General features: G+C 41.1%; 1 protein-coding gene across 1 annotated transcript in view; it reads left to right on the forward strand.

Moving 5' to 3' along the window:
• Positions 1–18,764: 18,764 nt before the first annotated feature.
• The window catches only part of LOC111220574 (phosphofurin acidic cluster sorting protein 2-like), a 49,158-nt gene continuing 44,728 nt past the window's right edge, over positions 18,765–23,194 (forward strand). Inside the window, exon 1 of the mRNA XM_022743692.1 lies at positions 18,765–19,115. Within this exon, the coding sequence (XP_022599413.1) occupies positions 18,904–19,115 (212 nt within the window). The 5' untranslated portion in view covers positions 18,765–18,903. The remainder of the gene's footprint in view (positions 19,116–23,194) is intronic.

Here is a 23,194-nt window from a genome sequence, read left to right on the forward strand (position 1 = left end):
GTGGGTCTGAAAGGGGGGCTGGGGGGGGGGGGGGGCTAGTTTCATCAAACAATCATCTGTATGTCCAATGTCTGTGTGTCTCTGTGTTTGTGGGGCAGTGGCCAAAAGAGGAGGCAACCTTACACATAAAACAGACGTCCTAAAAAGCCCCACCCCACCCCCCCCCCCCCCCCCCCCCCATCATGTGACAAAGACTTCTAAAAGCGCTGACTCCCACAGTGAGTTCAGGTACTTAACTGCTGAGGTCACACCTTCATATCAGAACAAAGATGTCTGACAGATGGTGCCAAAAGTAAAATGGATTCCTGAGTCCTTTTAATACCCGGCTTTGACTCAGCTTTGTCTATGATCTCCCAGGAGTACCTTGAAGCAATGGGCCATCATCGCGGGGGAATGCAAACTTTTAGATGACAAGGATGGATTTGATATATAAGGGAAAATACTGAATGTTAAATTTGAAGACCTGTCTCATCTATCAGTTCAAGATAGGCATACGCACTTTAACGATAGCACATCATTCCTTTCCTCTTTTATGAAGTACACCTTCATTTTTTGATGTGTATGAGATAGATCTGGAGGTGACTTTTTGGTGCAGAGAATAGTAGGGGGAGGCTCTTTTCTTTTCTTTTTTTTTTTTTTTTTCTTTTTTGAGAAAATTGGGCAGCAGTTAAGAAACTCTCTCCCTTTGATATAAGCCCAGGATAGACAGCTCTGAAGTAAAGTAAGCTGCAAAGTATTTTAACTCTCACAGGCAGTCACACAGTGCCAGAGAAAGAGAGGAGTATACTGAGGTCATTGTTAAACCCTGTAGTATAGGCTTCACAACAAGAGATTTAGTGGAGGAAAAAAAAACTTTACATGCTTTAAATGCACTTACAAAAACTGAGCACACAAGGGAGGTCTCTTGTTGTGCTTTAAAATGCTAAAGATTTTGCAGATCCCTATTTTCTGGACGGATGTGTTCAAAAAGAGAAAGAAAAAAAAAACCTCAGCTGTTATCCTGTCTTGCACAATGTTGTCTCTTGTTCTGCCTGCTGTTATTTACAGTGCAGTTATAAGAATTATTCAAAACAGCATCAGGCCTCCTGTAAATTGTGTCTCCACTTTGCATTCTCTGCTTGCACCCTTTCAGCCCACCACCCCACCCCCCCATCCTTCCTCACTGTAAACATGGCTTATTAAAGACGGATTGGTGTTATATTTCAATGAGTCACGCAAAAGAACCACCTCCTGCATGTTGTGTGTTTTGAAGGGTGAAGTCTTAATCTGCAGAGCCACATTGTTGCGGAGCGAGCAGCCTTGTTTGTTGTCAGGGACTTGGTGTCAGTCTGTGCGAATTGTGCTGACTTTGTTCTCCTGGTGGGCATCAGAGGCAGCAGGAGAGAGCGAGAAGATAGAGACCTCAGAACCTTGTACGAGCAGCCAGCCATGCAAAATGGGAAACGCAGTCTGCAGGACCTTGAGGATAAGAATTTTGTCTTATCATAAATCCCACGACTAAATTATTCATACGCGGCAATTATAGTCTATCTCTTATTTGATTCACAGTAGAATGTGGGCGTGAAAACATTTCTTTGAAGTTTGGAAATGTTGGCCGTTGGCTCGGGAAACAAGTTAACAAAATCATTTATGTGTGAGCAGTGGATGATAGTGTAGCCTGCTTTGATTACACATGACAGCTCACTCTCATTGTCTCATTCATTCTGGACAGAGATTTTCTGAAATATACAGTGACAGCCAGTCCCAGAGAAATGTGATTTATTAGTTGTATTGCATTAAAAAATCTTCTATTATGCAAGCATTGTTGGATTATGTGTTTAGATAGAATCATAATGCAACCATCAATGACTTAAAGGCTAAGTATCAAATTGTTTATATTGTGTTTAAATAATTCTGTAGTTCTGTAGAAATACCATTTAAAGTTGTTAGTCCTGCTTGATGTGGCAGCACACAGGGTTAAGGGTGAAGGATTTAATACTACAGTTCCCAAACTGCTGGGGGCCTGCGAACACATCCTGAGCAGCCACAGAGGAGCCACTAGCGAACGTGTTTATATGCTGCTCTCTCTTCTTCCATTACTCTCTGCAATATTGAAAATTGATCCGCTGTAAATTGATGAAAGATTGCAGTTAGTGTGTTTTTCTGCGGCGGCTTCACAATAAAAGCTATTATGTGCCACGCCGGTTTAATGTTTTTTAATGTGAAACAGCAGGAAATTTGTATTAGCAGTAACTTAATGCAGCGCTGGCACGGTGTAAAGAGCGAGAACAGTAAACAGTGAGGCTGATATCAATGTGATAAAATGACTCTGGACTACATTTATTCCTCTTGTGCATGTGAAGGCAATTTTGAGTCCAGTGGCAGACTCCGCCGCTAAAAATGATATCTACCACATATAAGCAGTTACTGAATGTAAATGCATTGAATGGCTGGAAGAAAATACAACCGTAAATAGTATCTCTAATTTTACTATCTTTATATTTACATTAAGCACTTTACGATGCCTTTAGATAAAGAAGAAGCTCAGTTATACTGTTGTGCACTGGGTTTAAGCTTGTTGTTGTTAAATATTGTAATCTTATGTGTTGGAAAGGATTATGTGTAGTGTGAGCGCATGTGATATCTGCCTTGTGGGGGTTTCATAGCTCAGCCCAGTAACACTGCATTTTACATTCAATTGTATTCAGCTATTATCACCATTTAAAAGGTGCAGTAAGAGCCGTGCTGTCATAAAACGGCGGTATGACACAAACACACTGGGCTCCGTAGCTTTTGACTGGTGAGATACTTGTTTTCTAACCTCACAGGTCTCCCTTTCAAAGCATGGTATTTGAGATCAAAGAGGGTTTAATAAAAAAGAGTTTCAGGTTAATTTCAACATAAACCATATTAGATAGTGGAATCGTTTTATTGCTCAATAAGAAAAAAAAAATGCTTTTCATTACAAAAGTGTGGTGAATTCAATTGACCGAGGTTTTGTAAGTCTGCAATGTGTCTGATGTGAGAAAGGGATTTCACTTAGCCTGTACTAAGCCTCCTCTCCTGCTTCATCACCTTGATGTCAGTGTGTGTTTTCTATCTAGGAAAAGAAGGAAGGGAGCGTGTTAATCCTGGCTTTCTTTTAAATAACCCCAGCTTGAAAAAGGATGTCTTAATTGGCAAAGCAATTAAAGAGAATGTTCCACAGTTTAAACAGAGATACCGCATGAGTCTGGTGACAGATGAGTGCATTTCCCTTTCTCTAACCCCCCTTCCCTTTTCCTTTCCGAAGCAGAGCGGGTGCTGTGACATGTAATACTCATAGTACCCATTATACTGTGAGCCTTTATAGTCTGAGCCAGCATCTTTCCTCATGACAGTGAGTCTACGACTGCACTTCTTAATATGCAGCTCCAGTGCATTGAATTCTTGGGGGTGAGGAAAAAAAAAAAAATATATATATATATATATATGGAAAGCCAAAGGAGCTGCCTCGCTGGGACAAGCAAAGAGTCACAGTACAAATGGAAGATAACATCACATCTAGACAGCTGGATGCCAAATATATGAAATCCGTATTACTGCGCAGATCATATGTTCAGATTCATCCTGCTAAAGCTGTAGAAACAAAGCAGATTTGTTTCGTCTCAGAGTGGAAAGTTTATATCTACAGACGGAAGGTAGGAGCTCAGACTCCCTCCACAGGGGGTGGTCACAGCAGAGCAACCTGGCATCATGGAGTGGGATAAGAGAAAGATGGAAAATTCACTGCATCTGCCGTGTGGTGATTTTAGATTGATCAGTTGTGTGTAGGAGGGGGGGGGGGGGGTTATCCAATTGCTGAAAAGTCCCCAAACTACCTCCTCAAATCACGTCTAATAACATTCCATTGGTATCGATCCCTCTGTATATATTGAGTTTTTGCCACTGCTTTTGAAATTAGTGCGTATCTGACTGCATATGGACAGCAAATATCCTCCCGAGAAACAGGAGCCAGATAGCACGTGGCAAATTACACACCCCGTTATACATGCTAGGCTCCATAATAGGAAAAGATGAGCACAAGACTGAGATTTGAGTGGAGCAAAGAGGGACAGGGATGAGATTGCTTTGGTAAGCCTGTTATCATGTCTGCGTGTACGTGTGCATGTGTGTGTGTGTGTGTGTGTGTGTGTGTGTGTGATAGGGACATACACGCACACACAGACATGGTAAAAGGCTATGTGTTCCGCAAGCCAATGTGCTGCATGGCCTGTTTATCCATCAACATGATGTTCTGCTTTGCTGAGACATTTTGAATTTTTAGCAAGCTTTTTTTTTTCGTAACATATGCAAATGCAGTCTGAGAAATACCAGGAGTTGTGTTATTGGAAATGCTGCCAACATCATAACAAGTGATGGCGTGTTTGTCCGATCCATGCTGTGAGGTGTCCTTGTTTGTTTGCGTCAGAGAGATGAAATTCTCCAAGTGAAGTTGAGTAGTTATAAATATGGATTCATGCAGGACAGATGCAGTTTGCAGCTGGATACTCATCAATTTAAATATAAAGCGCACTGAAAAATGAGAGAAGTTCTCCCAAACTGAGACGTAGTTTTTAAAAGACAGTTAGTCTTGTTCCAGGAGGCACAACAGACAAGGGGACGGATTAATCCTCAAATGGGACCCTGGGGTGAAATGAACTGTGAGCCCCTGCAAACCCCCTCTTCCCTTCATTTTCTGTGCAATAGTAATAGCTTTTTTTCACAAGTGAAATAACGCTCCTCTTCACTATTAAACCAGTCTTCACTTGTAAAATCAGTGGAGTGCCCCTTTAAGCAAAAGTTTTTATTAGGCATATGCACCAAGTGAGCACAATATAAACTGAAATAAAGGTCTTCCAACCTGACTTCAACTCAAGGCCCCCTCTGCACAATACACACTAATTGCATGGTGAACAGGACCTCCAGGCCCCCTGAGGCCCTCGGGCAGCAAGCGCAACCAGTTTGCCTGTCTACAGAGTTGCAGGTCTGTTTTTTAATCACCGTATTTTAATCCTGATTCTTACTTCTGATTTATCTGTGCACTCGTTTATCAGTTTAAACAAACCCACATGTGTAACTGCTCTTTTGAAAATTCTTGCCGCGAAGTCTTTCCCGACTGTGAGAACAAACTGGAAGCTTGTTTTTTTAGTTTGCTTTCTCCAAAACTTTTCAACCTCTAAGAGGCTACTCTAATGACACAAGTCTCAGATCAAATAAAAGCAAATGTCAACTCAGTGGCAGACATTTGGCCTCAAGCTCACACAGAGGAGTGGCTGTTCTTCAGGTGTTAAGGCTGAGGCTTTGTCTTCAATAATAAATGACAGAAAGGCTCTGCTGGATGGAGTGCTGGGCAGTGGAATGGGGCAGATGGGTGTGTGCAGTATGAAGATCAATAGGTGATGGTGCATTTGTCAGATCTTATGGACAGGACATGCTGTGTATTAGATCTCATCCACATTCCTCCACGGTGGGTCTCCAATGCAACTGTAGTTGTTTGCTGTATTTTTTTTTTTTCGTTTTTGTTCAGAGAAAGCTAGATAAACTCAAGTTCCTCATTTTTTCACATTTTTATTTGGAAAAAAACTTCTGTTGTGTATGTGCTTACTTTATAATGTTTTGAACATCAGGCGTGCTGTGTTGAAGCACTATAGTATGATGTATGAGTCCAACAAGCATCGCACCGTGCCGCCTGTAAGCTCTAGCAACTTCAAATCCTATAATCTATTGTTTTTCATCAGCACAGCTCTTTTGTTTTGCCATATTTGTTTAGAGCAAAAGAAAAAAAAAACTATTTTTATCTGCAGCATCTGTGACATCATTATCTCCCCACTGCATTGACAGAAGAGACATATCTGTAGCTAACAGCTACAGCCAAGCATGCTATGACAAACCTTTGGCTTTTTTCTTCCACCCACTCACTGTTGTCCTGCAGTTTTTAAAGGATGGCTCGAGGGATGGCAGGACTTTAGTCCAGACAGAAATATCTGAACAACTATTAAATGAACTGCTACGAAATATTGTATTGACATTCATGTTCCCCAGAGGATGAATCCGACTGATTTGACAATTTGTTCAATGGACTGCCACGGAATTTGATTCAGATATTCGTGTTCCCCCCAGGAGGAATGTAACCGCCACCATCCATCAACAGGTCAATACTTTGGTTTTGTTTTATGACCAAAAACTAATGACATTCACATCAGCCTCAGCTGTACTTTGTGTTCGGTGCTAAATAGCAAATATTAGCATGGTAACACAGTAAATGAACTGTGCCTGAGAACAGCCTCACGGAGCTGCTAGCAGGACTGTAGACTCTCAGTCTTGTTGAAACCACAGCACATATTAACTCCAGTCTTAGGGATATGCAAGACTTAATGTCCACTATATATAGGACTGACTTTTTCAGAGAGCTGCATGCTTTTGGACTTTGCTCTGGGGGTGAGTACATAGCTAGAAATATCAGCATCCCCACTCCTTTGGCATGATCCCACTCACTTTCGTGCATGATAATGTGACAGCTCACATGGGCTCACACAATATATTTTAATCCCGGTTTATTCCCCTGGTGTTTCCCTGGTGGCTGAAGCAAGGACAGGCAAAGAAAGTCGACGCCAATTTAAAGTTCGTTTAGTAATTAAGCCGGCAGCTGTGGGGACATTCATATTGATTAAATAAAAGGATAATTGAAGGTGGTAATGGTTGTGATTAGGCATGAAAATTCACATGTCTATCAATGTGATGCTCAGCCTCTTTTGTACTTGCTGGGTGATGTTAATGTGACTGTGTGGCCCTACGATTGTTTGGGAAGGCACTGGCTAAATGAACCAGACCAAATCAAGCCTCTGGTTTGATTGTCTTTTTCAGATTCTTTCTTATATTTTGACATCTGACTCAGTATCTTTCATACTGTTTGATAAGTGCATCTGTCAAGCCATCACAATCTCCTTCAAAGAAGCTAAAGCCAAACAACCATTAACCATTTCTAATCCTCTATCTGGCCAAATGGCCATATAAATTCCCCATCTTCCTATCAGCTTTAGCACTGCAGTATGAAAGTTAATAACCGGGAAGTCATTGCTGGAATTCAGTGATATGTTTATGGTGATAAAGAGCTATTAAGATTGGTGTGAGAGGGTAAATGAGGTGACAGGAAACTAAGCTGCTTTGTGACTATGCATCGGGCTGAGGAGAAGGAGCTGAGTCACTGAGGTGACAGTGTGGGGACAAGATAATGAAAACTTCAATAATATCTAAGAGAGGGGGAGAAGGACAATAAATCTGCAATCTGTGCCCCAATATGTGATAACCCATTAGCCACATAAAGATAACATCTGGTCCCCACACTCCTTCCTGGCATGAGATAACAGACCATTTTACATTTCAGTTTCTTATCCTTTTCTAATCCCTCGGCCCAGGCAGTAAGAGCCATCCTAGTAATCATCCGCACAGCCACATATAAACAAACTCTTAATCTTCTCGAACCCAAAACTTCAGAAAATTAACAAGCCTGTGTAAGCGTGCACAGCTGTTTCCCATACAGGCTTGAAATGGCCTGAATATTACCGGTGAGCCAAGACTGTGTTCCAAATTGGCTTTCAATATTCACATTTCTACTTTACCATGTAATGCAAGCCATTAGACATAAAGACCTGGTGTCATATCCAGTTACTGCAACCATGTCGCAACAAATCTTGAAATTAAAATTCCACCTTAACATTGAGAGCGTTCCTTTTTACTATTTTTGATATGGTGAAAGAAGATATTTCATCTGTGTGCTTTGAAATAAATTTATTCTCTGCCATTTTTCTCTCTTCCAAAATTAAACAGTGACAGCTCTACGAAATAAGAAAATAATTGAAAAGACCATTCAGTATTTTGTCAGACACTAGAATACTTATTTTCTTTTATAGATCACAGCTCCTCATGTGCCTGTTTACTTTATTTATACTTTGCCTTCAGCAAAACTGCAACTGAAATATTTTTGAGCAGCTTTGTAGGTAAACATGGAAAAATACTGACAAGGACAAAGTACAACCAAAAAGAGAAAAAAAACATTCTTGAAGGTGAACTTTTGTTTGTCAGAGCTAACAAAGTCTGCACATAATAAATCAAGAAAATGATTGTTACCCTTGATGGGAACAGAATCCAGCCTGCAGCTGGAGACGCAACAACCTTGCAGCCATATTGTTGCATGTGATGAGGTGGGTGGGTGTCTCCACATAATAATGAAGCACCTTTCGATATTGTAGCGGTGAAGAGTTATTTCAGTTCATCTGTGTAGACTCAACAGAATCTTATTTAATAAATGTATACTTTGGATCCATGCTTGACATAGCCTGCAGCTTCAGATACTCTCTTCACATATCTGGGTCAAACATCCCACTGAGAAGCTAAGTTATGTTTTCTAAAAGAAAGACTGCTTTGATTTTGCTACTCGGTTCAGTTTCCGGGGATAGTCAGCCATGTGTCACAATGTGTAAATTGTTGGTAAACCAGCCTTCCTGAAAAGTGAGTCTATTACTGAGGCAGTGTTATACCACAATGATAATAACAATACATTATGAGGACATCTCCCTGTCATCTCCTGTATTAATTGGCCCAAGATTTGTTTTGTTTTTTCACCCTACGGCGAATTCAATGAGCCAAGAAAATGTGGAAATAAAGTAAATCCAGACAAATGAGATTATATATTCAAGGCATCTATTTGACACATCCACAAATATTTTCTGACATAATGTCCATCGATCAGGACGTATCTGGAAGTATTTTATTTAAAGGTACTGTATATATTGTGCTTTGTCAAATAAAGGCAATGATGTGGTTCTTGGTCAGTTTTACTGTATCCGCTTCGACAGCTACTATTTGCAGTTTATTTCAAGCTTTATATGGCACAAGCCCCAAAACATAAGTCTTGGTTAAATATGCGCTGCTTTTATTTTCTCAGAATTTAAACGTTGAAAGCATACAGGTCACACACCAAAGCACAGCCTCATTTTGACGGCGTTTAGTTTTGACAGGGGTCAGGGAAAAGGCTCCTGACATTTAAAGCTCGCCGACAAGATAAAGTCAGTGCTGTTTTTCTGTTTGGGCCCTCGGGGCAGTGTTTGCAACGTGATCCTTTCCCTGTTCCTGTTCTGCTCTGTTGGTAAAATCAGATATGTCAGTTTTCCGCGTTACCGTGAAGTGTGCGTAGGCAGAGCAGTGAGCGACATCTGTGACAAGCAATGGACAAAGGTGAGGTCAGAGCATGGCATATTGACATTTACAATGTGCTGCGTGCATCCTGTCACAGCTCACTGCCTGCTCAAGGGTAACCTAAAGCAAGGATGAGCAATATAATGACCACTTTATGTGGCGACAAGCCGCAGTATCGTCCAGTGGCTTCCTCATCACTCATCACTGGCAGCTTGGATAAATGCATCGTATCTACAGTACAGTGTGGGTGGTATTAGAAAAACAGCAACAACCTGTCAGACTTTATCACAGCTATGCTATTTCCTTGAAGTGCCCATCCATCCTTTTACCACAGTTCAATAAGTATGGACAGATGAGCTGGAGGGCCTGAAGCAAGTCCACCCATTCACACATCAAAGTAAATTTGTTTGGAACTTCATGGTCCAGTCATGCAGGCTTCCTGTTTGGGTTTTTCACATCGTGTTAGTGAGTCACTGACACCATGATTTTAGTTTCCCGTGTGTTTTGTGCGTGTTTCTAAGTGTTCTTGTCATCTTCATCACTAATGCTACAATCTCAGAGGCATCTTCGATGTAATCCCTCACTGGCTTCCCACCTACAAACACATTTTTGCACACATGAGAAGTTAAAAAAGTTAATCTAACATCCAACTGCACATTTCTCCAGAACCACAAAATGTCAAGTGATTTCAGGCCACACAGAAATGTCAAGTTGTGGTGCTGCCTATAAAGAAGCTCTTCTTCACGGGGCTAGCTGTAGCCTATACCACTGCAATTCTTTTTGAAATCAGTTGATAAGTTACATTTTTTTAAGCCTGTTTTCCTCTTCGTACTTGTTTTGTTTTAGAGGAAAAAAAGGCTTTGTCAGGTGTACAAGAGATTTCGCTGTTCAAAAGTATCAGATATGGCATTCAAATAATTTGTAATTTTTTAAGTAGAAACAAAAGAATAAAAACCTGCAAGTAAAACAAATGTTCTATTTTTCTGAGTGAATAGTTCAGTATAATGAATGAAAATCTGTCCGTCATCATATAAAAATATTTCAACTCGTTTCAGGTTTTTCTGTTTCAACAGAAAAAGATCTTGGATTAGTCTTGACAGCTCATGCTTTGTATTATGGTGTATCCTTGAAAGAGTGTGATAAACACTTTGCTGTGAGAATGAACACACACCAGCTCTCTGCCCTCTCTGCATCAACACTGCTGTGTCATTTGTATGTTTAAAAAAAGGATCTTCAGGTCGTGTTGCAGGCGTAGCCTCCGATGGCATCCCAGTTCACAGATGGCATTTCAGGACAAAGAGTTGTTTCTCGTCATGGTGACTTCAGGGAATGCTGTGATAGACAGATACCTTTTCAATTTCACGGCAAAGAGTAGCCGAAGTTTGGGTTGTCTGATTGCAGCAGAGTTCAAAGGATTGGGGAAGAGCAATCAAACACACCCCGGGGCTGCCATTTTGGATATCTGGGTTAATAGCGGAGAAAACATGTACTAGCAATCCAGCTACAACTCCAAAGCCAAAAAATAATCAGCTAAGCTTAAAATGACTCATTAGGAAGAGTTTTCTCTTTGAGAAACACGTCGCCAGGCCGGGAGTTTCCCCCTGTGCCTCTTTTTACTCTGGGAAATCTAAATGCAAAATGATTCCTTTCAACAAAGGTTCCCATCTGAAAGCATTAAGGAGAGGGGCGGAAAGAGAGCAGGCTGGCAGGTGCATATCCTGCTTCTACTTTAATAGTAATTTTAATGGCAACAGAACATTTCCCCTAATACTGGCTCATGTCCAAAGTTGTCTTTTGTAAGGCTACCTGGCAGTGCAGTGCGGCCTGGTCAGCCCTCACAGGAGATGCTGTAGGTCTTTGAGACTCCTGCAGGCATTTTGTCTTGCCTGCTAGTCTCTGTTCTCCGGCATTTCATGCAAATGGATTTCATAGCTCCGTCTCTCTTGTCTTTCTAGGCTGCATTGTCCAGAGTGGAAACACAATGAGTGTCAGGGGAATGTGCTCGTACATTCTTCAGAAATCAATGGAGCTGCGCTGGTACCACTGAATGGATGAGAGTCATGAATGCGTTTATGCAGAGTTCATGTACTGTGAGATGGAGATGAGATTCAAAGCTGGCACACGATGCCTCTCCTGATTTGCATATTGTATGTTCTAATAGGATTTCATCAACTCATTCCATCACTTTCTCATTTCCCTTGGCTGTCTCTCTTCTTTTATCCTCTCCTTCCATTCTCCACTATCTGTGTTTCTTCAGTATACTGCTATCAGTGCAAATCTGTAGATGTCTGAGAAAATAAAATAAGAGAGGTGGTTTTATTTGGCTCAAAATGTTAATGCTGTGCTCTGCGTGAGGAGAGTTTCCATAAACAAGCGGCTTGGCTAGACAGAATGAGAATTTCAGTGTCATTCATGTGCAAATATACATTAAATGTACTGCGTTCCTAGAAAGCTCTATTCACAGATGTGTTCTCGCCACGCTTTCTTTGTAACATGATAAAGGGCTTGTGTTGAGGAATCTCCCCTTTCAGCCATAACCTCTCAAATGGGATTTTCACGTCATTTTGCCGGTAGGTGTTGAAATCCTATAGCCACAAGAGAAATTAAAATGCATACTAGGCTTTGGCGGCATCATTAAGGTCTATGTCATCTTCTGAGGGAAGAACATACTGACTAAAGAAAGAATCTTACACTTTATATATTTGACACAATTTGTGAACCCCAGAGATTTCAAAGAGAGGAATTCAAAGCCCATAAAGCCAGACAGATGGTTTTCAAAGTGAAATATGTCAGTGTTATATAAGAGCAGATATTTGACTGCTTAACCTGACTTTATATCAAAATTGTGTGTTTGGGTTAAGCTACACTGACTGGTCAAGATGTTCCTTTTACTAAAGAAAACATTAACAATAAATTAAAACAGGATTTTATTGTATCTTTTGAGTGGAATGAGCTTTGGGTTAGACTTCAACTGCACAATTGTTAGGTATAACTTTGTTCTTGCTTTTCGCAGTTGTCACTCAGAGATCCTCTTCTTCTGAGCGGGCCTCAATTTCACCTCCCTCACAGTATGCTGCCTTCATTCATATTATCGGTATTTAATCTGTCTCACAGCCCAAACCATGCAAGGAAATGATGATAATACCTGAGATGAATCAAAATGCAGGAAATTGTACATCGATTGTGTCGAAACTAAGGATATAATCCATGAGACATAACATCTTTAATTTGCTAGGATTGCAAAACCTTAATTAGATCAGCAGCTTATCTGCAGAAGTGTGATTAGTGGTGAAAAGTGTACAGAGGGCTTATGAGGGAGAAAGAGATGTTCCTTGGATTGATCTATTCTACTGTACCAGGGCATGTGGCAATCTTTCCAACAGATTACAAATAGACAGGACCTTTAAATTGTGTCTGACTGCTCACCAGAGACCAATCACTCTGAGCTGCGACTGGAGCCGCCTGTAATATGAGTGCGAAATGAGAAACATAACAGTAACACGGTGCACAGTTTCCCTGATGAATGAGAACACCCTTTAACCTCATGTTAAATGGGTTGGCTTTGATAGACCAGAAAGTTAACCCTTTTTTGTCACCGCAGCTTTGAGCGATCACCCCCATTGTCATCTGTTGGTAAGACACTTCAGTGGAAGCTGACACAGATAGCAACTTCAATGAAATTAACAAGAAGATGTGCTTTGATTTAAATTCAGACCCGAACAAAACACTGTTCAAATATGCATGGATGCAATTCAAGTGGTAAAAATGACAACGTCTTTATCTTCCTCTTTTAATCTTGTGCGGTTAACGTCTTCATCACAGTCATCATCACAACAAAGTATGCAGATGTTGACTCTGCCTCCAGAGGAAGAGTCAGACAATTACTCCCTGTGCTGCAGGTATCATGCGACTCCAGTGCACAGTATTCACACTCATCTGCAGCACGGCACCCCTACACTCCTCAGGGGTCAACATATGGCTGCACATTATTTCTTCTGTGCCTCTCAGGAGAGACCCTAAACTCTTCTCATTATTGTGTCAATATGGTCCAACTTTTGCTCCATATAGGCACCTACAGTGAACAGATTGACAGTACTAATATGTTCTTTCTGCTTGAACAATGACAACATTATCAGATTTGGTTCATTAGCACTGTGTTGCTAAATTGCAGGAAAAATCTAGCAGAGAAAAAGAAAAATCTGGTAACTCTGACAGTTCTTGGAGCGAGTTCAAGGCAGAGCCTTTACTCCACTGGTCTCATTGTTCATTGCGTTCAATTTTTCATAAACATTACAAAGACCTTATGCCCTCTAAGATCTAAATTTTAAATAAGAACATGCGTGACTGCAATTCATAAGCCCTGTGCAGTGAGTCAGAAAAGTGCTGTTTTTAGCTTGTAATCAAAGGCTTGCTCATTAAAAATGTTTGACTTTTGATGGGTGAGGAGGTGGCATGCAAACAATGTCACAAGCCTAAAACAATAGATTAAACCTAAAAATAAAAATCTGCTTGGAAACAACAGTTGTTTTTTTTTGTTTTTTTTTGTCATCCCGGCATTATGAAAGCTCTGTGGTTTCCAATCCTCCAAGATCTGAGAAAGAATAAGACGCTGTTACCTAACAGATGAAGTACGTAATTGGTATTGTTCATTGCCTATGTGCTTACATCAGAGAGATGCATTGCAATGCTCCCTCTCTTGCCTTTTGCAAAGACCGTCAGCTGGCTTTAATGACATCAGAAGCTTCTTCTTTGCTCCAGACCTTCCTTCACTTGACATTAAGATGCAAGCAGTTTCTTTGATTTTGTGGGAGGATGCCTGCCACTGAGCAGGTTCTACGTGACAAACTGCTGCATGGGTATTTTGTTCTCTTCTCCAGAATTCAATAAAGGTGAAAGACTGGCTTATAAAGTGTCAGACTGTTGTGTTGTGGAAACATCAATGGTGTCACAGTGTGACAATATATGCATCCACCCACTCACACTTATAGGAGGAGGAGGTTCAGTCAGGAGGGTAGAGCGAGCAGGAGAGAGAGGAAAACAGAGAGAGAGAGAGCATTGTTCTTTTAACATCCGACTGAAAAATGCAGACAGCCTGCCATCTATTGGATGAATCACAATGTTTAAATGTAAGTTAAATATCCCACATTTTGTTGTAACACTCTTTTCAAACACTGGGTGGCAATGCACTCCATAACTTTTAATATTTTACCACTGCTGTCATCATGCTCACACCATGTAGTATCTTCTAAAATTTAAGGAAGGAAATGATGATAAAATTACAAGTATTGAAGATTCAATTTGAAAAAAACTGACTCTGATCAAACTTTCCATATCCAGGCATCTTGGTATCCACAGAGAACTCAATGATTTCCCCCTTTAAGGATACCGTCATTCCTGCAAAAAAGATTATTTGTCCTGTAAAGCAGATTGAGTTTTTCTCTCTGTATAAAAAGTGCAAAAAGTATTGTCTTACCTTACCTTGCCATAAATATATCAACAAATTCTAATGTGAGCCTAAGCTCGTTTAAATGTATTGTTAGAATCAGGAATATTGAGCTAATGAATGATAAATATGTGTTATATTTGGCGTCATCATTATTAACAGCCCCAGGGATTATCGCCACTGTTACAGTCTGGAAGATTAAATGTTGTCAGGTGGGTGCACAGAGTCGCCTATGATTAAAGATTGGATGTCTTACACTCACAGCACGCTTTGCAGTGGCAACACTATATCCCATGAGATTGTAACTGACAAAGTGCTGAGTCTATTCTCACAAAATAACTTATTTTCACAAAGAAATCTTTGATCACGTATTTCACCTTTATGTGTCTGCGTGAGCTGTGGTGCGTCCCAGTGGTTTACTTCTTTGTTGAAAGTCTGAACAAACAGCAGAAAAGAAAAAAAAAGTCAATAAAGCGAAACTGAACCTGCCAGCAGGGATGACTTGATAGAAGAGAATGTTTTCTCCAAATGATGCATTACCTTTACATCAGCTCACTGATTGGGCAAAACACATCAACATTTAACAAAATCAGGAAGTGTTTTTATTTTTTCAATCAGTTTAAACAGGCTATCACACATATTACCCAACCCTCCTGAGCATGTCGAGTCATGTCATTTATTTAAGACCTTAGTCACATTTCCAGTCAATGGGTTTCACAATATGTGCATTTTGAGAACAATGCCTGAATCGCATATCAAGTATCAGGTGTCGTTATGTGGCCATGGACTAGATGACAAATGATGAATAACGTGGAATTAGTACCAAAGCATGGCCTACCCAGTTTTACTGTAAAGGTTTACTGTGAAACAGATTTAGAAGAACGTATTTATATATGACATTTGTAAGGGTTGCAGGTAATGGTAAGCATAGTAATAAAAACAAGGCAGAAAAAAAATACCCTAGTGTTCACTATGTATAGATACTGGACCAATGTTGTTGTTGTCAAAATTGCCCTGGGAAAAGTAAAGTTTGGGGTTTTCCCATTTCAAACTGAAATTCGCAACATTACACAAAAGCTTCCTTCTTCGTAGACACCGACACTGAATTACACTGATTATTGTTGAGGTGTTACAGCCGCATTAATTTTTAGAAAATGCTCAATTTAAGAGAAATCAAAAAGAATAGAAACTATACATCATCTATGCTTGCAATTCTTTATCCAACAAGACACACCATTATTTGTATTTGTGCTTTTGCTGTCTGAAAATGAGGTATATTTGTATACTCAAAATACATCAATCAGGTTTATGTAGCAGATGTATATTTACAGGTCTATGGAGCAGAGACGTGTTGTCAAATATACTGTTATTATGGACATGAAACCCCATCTAGCTGAAAATTGGTAGAGGGATGTTTTGTTCCAAAGGAAGAGGGTTCCTCCACAATCGACCACTATATCAACACGTCCATCCAGAAAGGTGGTATCCCAGGCTTTTCAGGGTGTCTGGAACATACCTCAATCACCAGCCGACTGATCTGAGAAACTAAGCAGAAGAAAGGCGACCTAACAGTTGTCTGGTTAGACCTCGCAAACACCTACAGGTCAATCTCACATGATCTCATCCAATAAGGACTCAATTACTACTAAATTAACCAATTAACTGTTAATTAATAGACCAATTAACACACGGTCACTGGCTAATAATGAGGGTTCAATCTCAAATACGCAGGGGCAGGGCCTCCAGAAGAGGATTACAACATGGTGCACCATCTCCCCCAAACTGTTTATTATGGGTATAAAGTTATCAACAGCAGAAGACATAACCCACAGCCCTGCTTTGCAGTTGGGCAACATCCAGCCAGTACAACAAGGTTCATGTACGACATTACAATAGCAACTGTGTCTCATGTCCATGCAAGATGGAATTTAGATATCCTGGACAATATAGAAACTTGGAGGAGGATGTCCTTCAAGGCCCAGAAGTCCAGGAGTATGATGATCAAGAAGGGTAAAGTTACCAGTAAGTTCAGCTTCCAAGTTCAGGGTGAGGTCATCCCATCTATTGAGGACAACTCCATAAAGTGCTTAGTGAAGTTGTTTAATGCATCACTGACAGATGGAGCCAATGCCACCAATGTTGTGGAGCAGACCAATCAATAGCTGAAGCAGATCGACAAATCCATACTACCAGGCAAATTTAAGAGGCCCCCATGACCGCTGTAGAGGACATTGAGAGTCCAATGACGACCTGGTAAAGCAACCAAGTGTTACAACCAGATCTGGGCGCAAGTGGGCAGCCAGTGCAGCCACAGAGCAAACAGTGAGTTTTCTGAATCTGCATTATATCACCAGCAATCCCTGCGTTTGGCACCAAGTGTGTGTCTGCACACTTCCAGCAGTGTGGAAAGGCAAGTCTAAGGAACAGGCAAGACATGGTCCAGGCACAAGTGCACACCCGTGAGGAAGAGAAGCGGATGTCAAAGGCAGTGGAACAAGGGTCTCAGGGGGGCTCTCAAAATCGGATCTGCCAAAGTGCAAGATGTCATGGTCAGAGCTGTGGAGACTGGAGTCATTCCATATTTCCCTCCTCTTGCGATCCTTGTCTGATACCCTTCCTTCGCCATCACATCTGCACAAATGGGGGCTGAAAACATACACTGCAAGCTCTGGTGTCAAAAGGGGACACTGGCACACAGTCTGTCTGGGTGTAAAGCATCTCTAACTCAAGGACAGAATAGGTGTTGCCATAATAAGGTGCATCTGTCACTTGCTTATACACTAGAGTGGGAACGATGCAAGAAGAGGCCATTCAGCACAGATTTAAGAAAGGCCATCGTCTTCATCAAAGAGGGAACCAGGCCTTTCTCAAACAAAAGACCAAACCCCAGTCTGCTGCAAACTGACAGGTCCTGGGAGATGAGGGCTGACGTGGGAAGGAGATTGCAGTTCCCACAGGTGGTGCACACAACCCCCCGCCCGCACGTTGTATTGTAGTCAACCGAAGACTGGAAAATAATTTTGGTTGAGCTGCAATAGGAGGAGGGGTGTGAAGATGCCCATGAGAGAAAGCCCTTGAAGTACCAGCTCTTAGGTCAGGAGTGCAAGGGATGACAAGCATGGTTGTTCCCTGTAGAGATTGGCTATAGAGGATTCCCAGCAAAATCAACAAGGCAGTTGCTGTCAACTCTGGGCCTGGACGAAAAATCGAGCAAGAAACAAGCAGCTTGTAGGATGAGGAGGAGACAGAACGACTGTCTTGCTGGATATGGAGTAGGTGACAGAAGGGGAGCTGGAAGCCAGGAGCAGGTGGGCAGTGATTTGGTCACCGCTGCTGGCCCACCAACTGGAGAGTGTCATGGTTAACGGTTGAAACACTTACTGAATGTTGGGTACCACCTGATGACATCTGTGTCTGGCTGAAGACTACAGTTACTTCATAAGGTAACTGGAGAATGCACCCCAACAGATCTGTGTCACAGACAGAAGTAGAAATTCTAAAGGTGCTCCTAAATAATTGTTTTTAACTTTGTCAGATGATGAAAAATACAAATGTTGCTTGAGTGCTTTTCCACCTTGACACATTTTATTGACAGAAAAGTGCAGTAAGTAATCAGACACACACAACTGTTGTGTACTGATATTAAAGAAATATATATCATATTGCAAACTCTCACAATTTAATTTCATTCAAATGTTTAACATTTTAATTTCAGTGAAATCAGATGCAGACACCCTACTCACAGTGTGATCCAAAAGTCTGAAACTATTTTCAGGTGGTAATGTATGATCTCCTCTATACATATTCACAAATAAGTGTTTAAAACCATACATTTGCAAGCTTTCCTCTATAGGGCCCGTATCACATTCTCAGATATTTCTATAGCATTTCAAAGTAAGCACCCCTGAAATAACTGTTTTCATGTCATTTCTGCTTTCACAAACAGTTCACAGCGTCAAGAAACAGAAGATGAACAAGGCAATTTTTTTCCACATTAGTCCTCAATGTTTCCTGGATCTTTATCGGTAAACCTGTAAAATGAGTATAGTATATTTTGATGCCTGGGTAATAGTAAAGATGTCCCACCCTAAAAGCAGACGTGCTGCCCTCTATCAGTAGAGGCATGCCCCGCCCCGCCTATCAGCATCTCCAGGCAGCGTAGAGTAGCTGGGAGTCTGGAGGAGCAGGAGCAGGCAGCACAGAGTTCAGCGGCTCCCGCGTTCGTCCGACACTTAGCTAGAGCTGCTCCCCAGGCAGTGGAGGTGATGATGGCGGCGGCTGTAGAGAGAGGAGGCGTCCGGGCCGCTTTCCTGAACCCGAGCAGCGGTGGCGGTGGTGGACCAGCACCGACAACCCTCCCGACCGGAGCGTTAGCCGGGGCTGTGGTCCTGGGCTCGGGCTCCGGCAGCATGCCTGTACCCATGAACCTCTTTGCGACCTGGGAGATAGACCGATCATCCCCAAGCTGCGTTCCGAGGTAACGTTAACATTGTTGTGTTAGCGTAAAATACCACAAACCACAATGTTTACAAATCACCACATCGTTTAATAAATATTAGGCTAACGTTGTACAAACAACGCCCTCGGTGACTGTAACGGTAGGCACGAGAGACGAGCTGCAACACATTTCCAAAACATTGTTGGGTAGGCTAACCAGCATGCTAACTAGCAAGCTGGCTAATGCTAAAGCTACCTAGCAAATAGCACTGGTGTTTTCCTCATGTTTCGTGCTAAAAGCGTTCCACTCATTTCGTATTTTTCTAAGTAAAGATGTAGTTGGCTAAAATGCCAAACGATAAATTGCTACATATACACCAATAACTTAGACGTGGTCGCAAAGTGTGTAATTTTTTTGTTGTCAGTTGGTGTGTTGAATTTTATTTCGACCGTTATGACAACTAGCTTACAAAAGTTCAGACAACTAGTTTATCAGTTAGTCCTCTGCTTTGTGGTTACATCGTTTAAAGCTTTGCCCATATCATATTTTCTTGTGTCGAGCAGGCCTATGCTTGAACCGATTTACGGAATGCATGCCACCTAATAGCAACATAACTATCTATAAATACAGTGGGCATGGATGCCGTTCGTCTCACAAGTAACATGCATCCTTTTCATCCTTTAACAGCACTGTGTGTCATGAGCTGTCTGGTCACATACAGCCGTAACACCACCACTCATAGTGTTGACACAACAGGAGGGAGTAAACGATTTTCATTGTCACTTTTGTTGTATGCAGATATACTTGCAGCCATCCGCATTGTATTGATGTTGTTCTGATGACACCATTGAATATCGAGTACAGCAGTAATATTCAGTAATACTCTGCATTAGTATTCATCGTCAGTGAGCAGGCATTGCTGCCACCTGACCAGAAACCTCTTGGGATCTGTGGGCACATTAATCAGTGCTGACCTAGATCTGTTCCACTCATTGGGAGAGAAGTGGGCTTGCAAGGGGAGGGTTTCCTCTACAGTCGATATGCGTGTGTGTGTTTGCCTGCTGCCTCTTTAGTGTCTGCATAAGGATGCAAGTGTGAATGGAGTCATAGCATGCGAAAAACATGGATAATTTACAATGATAGCAATCTTTCAAATCCTTGTTTGAATTTTTTTTTTTGTCCGTTGTAACTGAGCTCATTTGAAGCTAACTACACTGAGAATGGTTTGCTACCTTATTTTATTGAAGTCCCATTTGAGAAAATATGATTCCATTATTTTTTTTATTTTGGCTCTTGAAAGGACAGTTAGATTTTGCTGCCTTTATTTCACATTTGCCACAGTAAAAACAATAAAATCATTGATATTTAGCTGTGATGTAATGTCTTTTCTTTAGTCACAACTAGATAAAACTGATGTACTGTACAAGCAACTACAAGTGAGGCGATCTAAGATAAGACTTTGAGTGCTTCTATAGCTGTGTCCATTAAGTTTTAAGGCTATTGGCTAGTAGAAAAAGCAGGGGACATGTCAGTGCATATATAGAGTGTACCACACACGGCACATTGATTTTCCACATCTCTGCCTCTACACTATCTGCTTCCTCTCTATAGAGGATGACATACAGGGTGCGGTATCAAAGATGAATAAGGGTGAGGATGAAATGGATAATTAATGAGGTATAGAGTAAATGCTTACCAGTCATTGTTCAGCAGACTGCAGTAGCTGCTCGACACGAGTCTTGTTGTTGATATCTGACTGGGATAATTTGTTAGATCTGATATGTAATGGAGTAGAAGTTATCTTAGATAATGATATACCACACAGTTGTTTATTTAGGCTAAAGAGTCTTGTTGAAAAATTTTTGTTGGACGTGATGGCTTGGAGTTAACATTGCTCACAGCGTTTTTCACAGTAATATGCCAAGCCTATTTCTGCCTTATGTGTTTTTACACCACTTATCCTCGACTGGTGTGAAAGGTCTTGCATGGACCCCACCCCAAGCCTGTTTTGGGGATTCTGCCTTGGCATTCTTTCAGGGGCTGGGCTGTTTTGTGTGCAGCTGTTTGCTCCTCCACTAGCCTGTAGCAAATGTGGGTGTCCAGCTAAGTGGCATGGTTTCAAATGAGGCCATGGGGCTGCCAGGAATTGATGGTTTTTATTGTGGTACTCCAAAACATCACACACAGCTGTTGTTTGTTAATAATTGCAAGATACTGTATTTTACCAAATTGATCCTTCAAAGCCTTGCAGCCCTGCTGAAGGCCATTCTGAGGGGAAAATATTTTATTCACAACGGAAAATATGTTGTCAGCTCTCGTAGCCCCCTCAGCATGGGATTGTGGTTCCTGACAGTTTTTCTGTTGACACACCTATGGCATTGGGCCAGTAATGGACTTATTTCTCTGCCTTTTTTCTTTTGTACTTCTTGACTAGTACAGAGCTCAAACTAGATTTATGTAAATATTTGTTATATCTGTTATTTGTACAAGGAGCTGTTTACTCTTGCACTTATTATCAATTGTTTGTTTCACCTGAATGCAGCCATTAGCTATTGCATACAGTTTTATTGCTGAGTGATACAATATTTGACTGGTTCTACCTGCCAGATAAGTGTTGGGGCAGCTCTATCCTTAACAGGCCTGTTGGAACAGTTGTAGAAGCATTGTCAAATGTTTCTAATACCATTTGGTATTGGTGTTGCAGCTTATTTCTTATAAGCTGAGCCCCCCCCCCCCTGTATTCAAAAGTAACACAAAACCCCTGGAGGGGGTGCTGGGAGCAGAGAGACTCTACCCTACTTTTTCTCTATTTTTGCCCTCAACAAATAGCTGACCAGTGCTTTGATATTGTTGCTGAGTAACCAGAGTAGCTAAGGAGAGCACAGGAGAACAATTGAAACGTTCTTTAATGTTACTTACAGGATTAATTAACATTTTTTTTCTAAAAGATAAGACTTGTATGCACTGTGTGTTGGGTGCATGTAAACTGGACGTCAAACATTGATGGGGTTAGGTTTCTGAAAAAAGGCGGAGAGAGAGACACTTTACCTAGATGTGGTACAATAAGTTAAGAACTTTTTTTTTTGTTGAAAATGAATATATCCGTAGGTTTTATCCATGCTTAATGCAGTGGTGATGATCTAGATGGTGGAAATGGTTTGGTGGCATATTTAAACTTCTGTAGACTTGCTCTTACTTCGAAACACAATAGTGTGAAATATAAGACTAGCTTGATCTCTTACACACATATTTAGGTACGATGGCTTTACTCTCACGAAAGCTGTCTCTTTTGTCAACAGACCAAAAATGGTGAGCGCTAATGACTTTGCATTATCTATGAGGGGTTTAGCGGCATGCTTGGGAATCCAACTGGCCTGCCTAATAACTGTGGCAAGGCAGGCATTTGTTGAGGGAACAATGTGGTATTTGCAGGAATGATACAAATGCAGAGGTCAGGATGGTGCTATGTTTATTTACTAACTATAAAGAATGTGTAGCAACATGAACAGGGTTGGCTTCTTACCAAGTTCAAAGGTCTTTTACAAATTGGAGTCAAAAGTTGTGACATTTACCCTCATCACTAACATGATGCGAGCAACCAAGTAATTTGGTCATGTTGGCCATACAAGCTCGCCAGGCTTCATTGTTTCCAGAATGATAGGGAAGTTGTTATGGTAGACATCTGTGAGCAATTTACAGGCTTTCCAAATAAACATTACAGTCTTATTTGGGTCACTGAATGAAAAATATTTTCAAGATCTGGAGATTTTTCATCCATGGCATTTTTAGTCCATGATATTTTTATTCTGAGTATATATATCTGATTTAAAAGTTTCATTATATAGATTGAAAGACGTGAAGTTATCTTACAGGTGTGCCCATAAGCTATAAAACAACATCCTTTCCTCATTTCCTCTGATGTTTATCTCAGCTGACCAGAGCATCCTTCTTTCTGGCTGTTTGATTCATGTGAGTCCCAAGATGACCTTATTCTCTTGTGAGTGACAGAGCCATATCTCAATAGTAATTGAGTGAACTTTGCAGGCTTTGGTCAGATGTTTGTTTCTTCTGCTCCAATTCTGTACAGTGTATCAAACTGATGTGTGCTGTGTATGTCA

This window comes from Seriola dumerili, unplaced genomic scaffold (assembly GCF_002260705.1).
Source record: "Seriola dumerili isolate Sdu_G_001 unplaced genomic scaffold, Sdu_1.0 BDQW01000073.1, whole genome shotgun sequence".
NCBI classification, from domain to species: Eukaryota; Metazoa; Chordata; class Actinopteri; order Carangiformes; family Carangidae; genus Seriola; species Seriola dumerili.